The 8,776-nt window shown below is 42.7% G+C and overlaps 2 protein-coding genes across 2 annotated transcripts; one reads left to right on the top strand and one right to left on the bottom strand.

The window, feature by feature from the left end:
- Window positions 1–795, top strand: LOC118090758 (uncharacterized). The gene has a single exon (XM_035126878.1). It carries the CDS (start codon window positions 1–3, stop codon window positions 793–795), a length of 795 nt encoding a protein of 264 aa, XP_034982769.1.
- Window positions 796–2,757: 1,962 nt separating this feature from the next.
- Window positions 2,758–8,776, bottom strand: LOC118091414 (matrix Gla protein). The gene is made up of 4 exons (XM_035128400.2): window positions 8,587–8,776; window positions 7,776–7,799; window positions 5,459–5,531; window positions 2,758–4,869 (listed from the first exon to the last, which is right to left on the bottom strand). Exons 1-4 carry the CDS (start codon window positions 8,651–8,653, stop codon window positions 4,743–4,745), a joined length of 291 nt encoding a protein of 96 aa, XP_034984291.1. The 5' UTR covers window positions 8,654–8,776; the 3' UTR covers window positions 2,758–4,742.

The following is an 8,776-nucleotide window of genomic DNA, read 5'->3' as shown; positions in this document are numbered from 1 at the left end:
ATGCTGGGCAGGTTCGGTTCACAGAAGAGTGAGGAAAGGCTACTCAATGCCAGCCGCAACTTGTACGACTGTGTCTACATGTTTGTTTCTTCCACCAACATCGCCTTCCGGATGCTCAACCAGTTTCTTGGAACTGACCTAGCCATCATTACAGTAAGGGAAAACTTGAGCATCAAAGAAAACCTCCAGCTTCTGATGAGTGCTCTGAAAGAGATGCAGGAAAAAGTGGAGGCAAAAGATCAGGAGATCAAGCAGAAAGTCGGCCTTCCACTGTATTCCAGCATTGTGTTGCCTTCCACCTCCACAAATGAAAAAATCAAGCTGATAAAGGACCTTTATGGGCAATATAAGGGAGTTATTGAAAATGTCAGCGGTCCCGTTTCAGCAGTACTACTGAAAAATGGCAATCTCCCTGATATACTAGACGCCACCATTCGGGATTTAACAAGCAATCCTGTTCTCTCTCTCCGAGTGGGTGACCTTCTCATGACTAATGAAGAAATTGCCAAAGCACTTTCAGACTTCTTCCCCACCTCATCCCATACAGTAGCTGCAGCAACAGCCACAGCCACACGAACAAGGGCTCCAAGCCAACCAATAATTAACACAGCTATCTCACTTACTAACTTCATGCGGGTAGCTTTAAAAGGACAGCCACCTAGTAAATCGGTTGAATTAGCAGCAGGAATCATGGAAGATGCTGTGAAGATCTTGAAGCCAGCTTGCGAAAAATTCCAAAGGACTGTGAAGACAGCCGAAGAGTATATCACATTGATAGTTGATAAGTTGCAGTGAAGCATAAGCTGATTGCCCAGCTGGTAGAAAACCGCTTCTGTTTACATGGCAGGGAAGTTGCACAAATAATAAAGAGACAATTTCTGATTACGGCATCTGCCCTTCCTTCCGCAGCATCTTTAATGTAAATATTTGAGCACTGCATTAAGAAGGACAAACTAGGTACACTTAAGCTTTTCTTGATTGTAGTATTCAAAAGAGGCATAAGCTTAGATTTCCAGTTTAGGAATCTAAACTAGGTACAACTAGGTCAATATGTAAATAGCTAAATATCTGAAGAAAACTGTGCAGCTAAAACAAAAACAAAAAAACTTGTACAAAATACTTTTATGAAACATGTTTTAGATTTGTACATATCCTTTTCCAGTACAGTGGTACCTCAGTTTACGAACTTAATCCATTCCGGAAGTCCATTCTTAAACCGAAACCGTTCTTAAACCGAGGCGCGCTTTCCCTAATGAGGCCTCCCATCACCAGTGCCCTTCCACTGTTCAGATTCCGTTCTTAGACCGAGGTAAAGTTTGCAAACCAGGACACTACTTCCGGTTTTGCGGAGTTTGTAAACCGAATCGTTTTTAAACAGGACTGTTCTTAAACTGAGGTACCACTGTAATATCAGTGGCAGCCTGAAAGAAATGTAGGGACACACATAAGTGGGGGACAAAGGTGCCAGCTCCTGGGGGTGAGGCACTTGGGGGGGGCAATGTATTTTAGGGGGTGGGGCCCCTCAATATTCAGCGGGCGTTTGGCTCCGCCCCTGGCTCTTTGTGACATCTCAGCCATGACGTCAGGACATTGTGCAATGTCAGGACAACGTGTTGGGCCTCCTGGAACTTCTTGAGAAGATCACATCTCTGGTGGTGCTTATTCAGCCCCAAAACAGATCACCCTTGTGCACCCTTCCAACTCCCTTCTGTGATTCTCTAATTAGTTAGACAGGACTTACCCTTGTGGAAGCCATGCTGGTTCTTCTTCAGTAAGGCTTATCCTTCTATATGGTACTAGCTGGCCCTGCCACGTGTTGCCGTGGCTAATCTCTGTGACTGCCACCACCCTGTGTTGATCCATGACGTATCCCACCCCCTACTCCCCCCATCCCCGGGGTTTCCCTGTGATTCCCCCCAATCTGTCCCATCCCATGACGTATCACACCCCCTCTTACCCCCACCCCCAGGTCATCCCTGTGACTGGCCCCACCGTGTCCTGACCTATCCCGTCCCCTCCTTCCTCCAACCCCCACCCAGGCGAGTCAGTACCTCCATTCGGCCTAGTCTGTAAAGTCTTCGGCCTACTATGTAAATGGCAGCTGAGGTGCTGTTGAGAGGAAAGGTTCTATAGGTGTAGTACCAGTGTAGCCACCGCTAGAGGGCACTGGTTTGCAACCTGGTTCTTTTCCCAGCATGCACTTTTGGCTGAGTGGTGCATTTTGGAAGAAGGGTTTTTGGGGGTTTCACCTGGCAGAGGTGTGGCATCTGTCTTTGAAAACCTTATAAGAGGCTTCGGACATTCGCTTTGGACGTTGTGTTCAAATTTGAACGCAATCGGTGAAGCGGTTTAGGAGAAAAGTGGATGAGTTTACATTTTCATATATTTACTGTACTGTATATAGATAAGCGAGTTTCCTAGGTTCCTAGATATAATCAAAACCAGCAATTTATACTAGCTCCATTCTTTAAAGTGATCCTAATGAATGAAAGGCATCAAAAACACTGCACTAACATGCTTTAGGATAAATTTCTCCTGGGCAGTGTCAAGTATAGAATGAAGATTGTCCAGTACTCCAAGAAAGCGAGGGGACACTAGTACTCTTACCAGGGCAGTTGTGTATAGGAATGCTTGAGAAAATTGATGTCGGCAAATTCTGATAGGAACTGACCTGCTTGGCACCTTCTGTACTGAAGTGTGAACGAGAACGTCCTTTATCCATTGGATTTTGCATTCCCCCCAATGACGTGACATAGCTTGTGCTTCAAAAATTTATTAAAATTCATATTTTGAAAGGGAACATGCTTAGAAATACACATTTAAATATGTATTTGCATACAATTCTTTTGGTGCGATTTTTTTTTAAAAAAAGCAGATTAATGTGAAAGCAGAACAGAATTGACTGATGACAAGTGAACACAAATGAATATGACATGGACCAGAAATAGACTGATTCATTATTCAGCCATACTCATAAGTGCCTTTTAATTAAGTGATGGTTTCACTGGTGCTTTGAACAGCAACTTGAGAATTAGAAATTGCTGCTCACCATAGGTGAGTAACGAACTGCAACTTTCAGTTAAAATAAAAAAAATCCTTCAGTAGCACCTTAAAGACCAACTAAGTTTATATTTTGGTATGAGCTTTCGTGTGCATGCACACTTCTTCAGATACACTAGAAATCTTCAGATACACTAGATACACAGTTAAAAGAGATGGCTCAATAGATATTGTCACTATCTAACATACCTTGATTGGAATGTAATGGACATTAAGGCAATTAATCTACTTGTTTCAGAAATTCTACATTGGACGCTAGTAAGTGGCAACCATGTTGTGCAAGGGAAAACTAAAATATAATGTCTTGGGAAACGTGCTCCTAAATTTCCTGCCAAGCTCCCAAAAACAGCTTGAATTAGAAATTGCAGGAGACTGCTTCAACTCTAAAATTATATCTTCATTTTGGGCTGCTACTTTATTCATTAACTGAAATCACCATATGATGGCAGCAGAACAGCAACAATGAATCAGGTAACCAGAAAAAATTTTTTTACATCCGTCTTCTCAAGGATAAAAAGTACCAGGGCTGGACATTTAACTAGTGGTTCCAAGTGCTAATCAAACACATGCAGTGCTTTTTTCGGGGGGGGGGGGTACACACACCCCTAAACATTTTGTGAATCTTTGTACTTTTGTCCCTTTACTGTATTTATTTTTCCTGATTTGAACTATAAAATGGTGATTTTCTTGAGTCAAAATGAGAGCACCCCTAAACATTTTTTAAGGAAAAAAGCACTGAACACATGTAATGTTAACGTATTTGTCTATTAGACACTTACATACTAGAAACAGGAAAGAGCTAGACATTATCATTTTTTGAACACTATTCTCTGATTAACTTATTCAGATGTTCAGTAGAATATTTGTCAAAAACTACAAGCAGCATATCCCTGTTGCACTCCAGTAAGATGCTATCTCTATGCCATTCTGTTTCAAGCAGCCTTCTTTCCTGAAACGGTGAGGTTGTCATGTAGCCAATCAGTTTAGCTAAGCAACAACATCACTGAGAGCAAACAAAGCTTCTGGGCAATGCCTTCACTCTGAACAGTTTTGTCTGCCCTCTGTGATTTCACCACTGAACAATTCTGATTGGTTACATGACCAGCCTCCTGGAAGAAGACCAATGATGTTTGTTTAATGGCAGGAGCCAGTTGGGGGATGCAAGCAACAACAAGCTAGCCCAAATGAAAGGGTTTGGAGTGCTTTCTGATTTATTTATTTTTTTGGCCCCCTCCCCAGATTCCCTTTTTCAATGCCAAAATTGGAACAGTGAGAAATTTTGACAGGACACCTCTGCAGTATTCCAAAGATGCTTCAAGGCGTTCACAAGGAGAGCCTGCCCCAGAAATGATTGTCGGCTTGGTAGACTTTTGTGCTTACTAACCAATTTATCCTTGCTTGCCCCCACCCCCTTAGCATGGAATGCCGGTTACTTTCCAACAAGTGTTGGCATTTATAGAGGTGATTCCTCCTAGAAATGCTCCTTGCAAAGAGAAGCCTCTTAACTGCTTGTTATTTCCTGTCTGGAAAGTGGAAAGATTATTATTAGGTTTTGCTAGGGAAACCAATCCAATTGTCCTTTTTATTCGGTGCTCCTTCTGCCCACCCCTACCCCCATCGCAATTGCTTTTACTCTCAGCCTCTGTCCCAGCCAAGTGAGAACAGGAGATGCCCCCTCTTCTTCAGTTTCCAAAGAAATAGCCATAGGCTGTCTGGAATCCCACTACTTCGGAGTAGTAGTCGCAGGGGGCGTAGTTTTCACACTGTTCTTGCTTCATCTCCATTGGGGTTTTGAACATTTCTTGGTACCTGGAGAACAGAGGGAGGAAGAAGCCACACACATGAGACGTTCCCTCGTGCAAATTCTTTGGTTCAGGCTGCACAGCATGAAGCCAGTTTTCCGAGAACCCAGTTCAGTACTGGGCACTCCATTTAACTGTCTCTACAATGTAGACAGTTGGTGAATTAGGCTATGCACCAACCATACATTTAAAGCACATTCCCATAGACACACAAAAAAGAAACTGTAGTTTACCCCTCAGAGCTTCAAGTCTCTTGGGACTCTCTCCACACCACCACCCCTTTTCTGTGGCTTCTTGAAGAAAGAGGGCCCCACTTGTTTTCTGTAAGAATCTGCGGCAGTCCCTTGTTAGTGAACCTGTGTTGCATAGGCTCATATCTCGTCCCCTCCCACTCATGAACCATGCACATCTATTTTCCAAGCATTGTACCCAACGAAGGCATACTCAGGGTAAAACCCACTGAAATAAACGAACCTCAGTTAGTCAAGTCTCTTGATTTCAGTAGGTCTACTCTGAGTGTGACTTGGTTGGCTTCAACCACAAATTAGTAATTATAGACATCAACAATATTAAACCCAGGAGATTCTTACTCTTACCTTTCATAATACGGAGAAGATCTCTTCTGCCTTCTCACAAAGGCATTGGCAGTTTCTGGACTGATCTTAACCCCTGTTATGAGCGCAGAATGTTGCGGAATGAGAATACAGAGAGTATCGAGTTCAAAGAGTCTCATTTTAGCCAGGCAAAAACACTCAAGGAGGGTAAGAAACAGGATCCGTGAGGAATGTAGCCTTGGAAAAAGAGGTGGGGCTGGGGAAGGCCATGTAGAGATACTTGGGGGGGGGCACTAGGCCCCTGGACCTGAGGTTCCCTGCTCCTCTAAAGGAATGCTCTGGATCACTGGTCTTGAACTGGTGGGTCATGGCCTGATCCAAGGTGGGTCACAACAAGAGGACCATCACCATGCAAATATATGGTGAAAGATTAAGAAATGGGTTCCCAAATGGATGTTTGGGATAAAAGTGGGTCCTGGGTATGAAAAAGGCCGAAGGCACATGCTCTAGATAACTATGGAGTTTCATTTCAAATATAGCCCAGGACCAGCCCGAGACATTCTGCTGCCTGAGGCAGAGCTGCAAATTATGCCTTTCCTGCCTCAACTCATGCCATGTTGCATCCAAGATCAGTCAAGTTATTTTGGCACCTGAGGCAATAAACAAACAAACAAACAAACAAACAAACAAACAAACAAATCCCTCCCTGGTAGTATAATTGCAGCAATCATAAATGAAACAACTAACAATTTGCTGGCCTTTCACAACACCCAAAACCAGCTGCCTGTGGTGGCCACCTCATTCTCCCTAATGGCAGGGCTGGCCCCAGAGCAGCCTTTTTGCTGCCCATCCTGGCTCATCATTTGTGCTACAATACCTCTCACACGTCTCAGGTAGTGGCTTATGAATGGAAGATTTCCCATCAGTTCTGGAAACGAAGCTGTTAGTTGCCTATTAGTACTCATCGTGAACCAGTAGTGCCCCTCTGCAGTTTTTGTGATCTTGCTATTATAGATTAGAAGGATATCATTTAGAGTTTGCAAATTTCTCAAAGCCATTGGTCAATTTTTTTTGTTTAATTCAATGGTGCTTTGAGTTGTCTGTGGTTTCTTTCCTAAAACAGCAAAGAATCTTGCAGCAACCTCAACTTCAGGGCTCAGAAGACTAGCAGGCCTAGTGCAGCTGAAGTGTTTGCGGACGTTCATCAGGTGGGTATCTGACAAAGCGGCTTCTAAGCCAGGATAACTTATGTCACAATCGGTCGCATCTACACACCATATGTTTAAAGCACATGGAAAGAATCCTGGAAATTGTAGTTTAAGAATGCTGGAAATTGTAGCTCTGTGAGGAAAAAACTACAATTCCCAGGAAACTTTGCAGGGAGACATTTACTTTAAATGCATGGCCTGGATGTGACAAAAAAAACATTTCTGCTGTTTTTGCTGCAGCAGACTAACATGGCAACCTTTCCAGAGGTTTCTTTCTCAGTCTTTTAGTCAGACTAACAGGCAAGGAAGTATCCAGCTGCCTTGCTAACAGGGGGCTTATTCACTGGGGGAATAATTAGGAAATTGAGTTCATGCCAGGTATCTTATGGCACCTAATTTTTTAAATAAAAAAAATTAAATAAAATCACTTTAAGCAGTGCCAGAAAACACAGGCTTCCTTATAAACGCCCTCCATTTTATTTGGCTCTCTGGGGAATGTGAGCCTCAAAGCAATATTATTCATCATAATCTGCCTCCATGTGTGAGGCCAGCGGGGACTTCAAGAGAGCCAGAAGAGGCTTTTCCCTAATGAACTTTTAGCAAACCTAGAAAGGATGGAAATGACATGCAAAGATCCTGAGCTAGGAGGGGGGAACCTTTTCCAGTCCAGGGGCCACATTCTCTTCTGGGCAATCTTCCAGAGGCCGCATTCCAGTGATAGTCAGAGCCAGAGGCAAAAGTGAGTGGAGCAATAAATGCTAATTTTTTTAAAAAAATACTTTTTATTAAATTTTCCAATTAAAAAAAAATTCAATTATTTCAATTATATCCAATTATACATATACATATCACTTAAGGCAAATATTATGCCAAATCCTAAAAAAGTTTTTCAGACTCCCCATGCTCCAAAGTCCCGGGATTCTAGATAACTGTTAGCACTGCCATCCTAATCCTAGCAATAAATGCTAATTTAACTTTTGCACCCTAGGCTCGTTTCTACACACATTCACACATCCCTCTATCCTCCATTCAGCTGCCCTTCAAAATTCACACTTCTCTGAATTTTGCAATGCAGTCCTCCAACCATGTAATGAGTACAAAAAAGGACAGAGATGCCCTTTGAGAGTTCTTTGCTCTCGTCAGTTTCTTACCTTCATCCAAGGGCCTGTTCATATCTGAAAAATATAGACCAGATGGTGTAAGACACCTGGCAGTCTTGTGGTCTTCCTCCTCCCTTCCTTTCCACCCCCATTTCCCCCATCAGTCAAATGTAAACTGAGTCAAATGTAAACTAAATCCTTAACTCAGGCTTGCTTCTGTATTATCCAGGAATTATTCAAAGGGGAGGACTTACACACATGCCAGTGTTTATGGGTACTCATATACTGTATATTCCTGCATATAAGATTACTTTTTAACCCAGGAAAATCTTGGTATGTATTTGAGCAATTTGTGAGTTATATACCTATCCTCAAATAATTTATTTGTTTAAAGCATTCTTATCCTTCTCTGCAGCAAAATAATAATAGTTCCCAGAATTGCTTACATATCTCAGTGGCAAGGTAATTCCCAGTACCCCCACTAAACTACATTTTCCAGGGTTCATGAGGGGTCAGGAAGCCATAACAGTGAAACTGGTATCAAACCAATATAAAGATACCATGTAAATTTGACAATCTTAATTGGAAGTCCACTTCACCCATTATTCTGTGAGCCCCTCTCTGCCTGCTTCAATGCTGTTGCTAATAAATTGGCCTGAACCTCAGTTTTATAAGGGTGGGACTTCCATGCAGACATGTTCCTGAAGGCAACCACACTGCCAGGTTTAAAGTGGCTTTGAGGAAAGTGATTCTGTTCCTAATATGGAAGACTGAGATAGGTTGTCCTCCTCTCCCCTGGACTTTGTCAGTTTTCATGGTTGATGAAAAAATCATGGCCAGGGGGTCATATAAATTCCCTTACCTCCATCACAACAGAAGAGGGCTGTCAAGGCCAGAGTTACAAACAGCAGCACCTGAAGATTCCCCATCTTCTCCTTTTTGCCGAAGGTCCTTTCTATGGCTCGATCTTCTCATGAAGGATGCAGCAATTTATCAGGAGCTTTTGTCTTTCAGCCACGGCTTATATTCTGCAAGTCTCTTAAGTGGAGCAG

Source organism: Zootoca vivipara, chromosome 10, assembly GCF_963506605.1.
Source record: "Zootoca vivipara chromosome 10, rZooViv1.1, whole genome shotgun sequence".
NCBI lineage: Eukaryota > Metazoa > Chordata > Lepidosauria > Squamata > Lacertidae > Zootoca > Zootoca vivipara.
The sequence above is the reverse complement of the archived record's forward strand: the minus strand, read 5'-3'. Positions and strand labels throughout refer to the sequence as shown.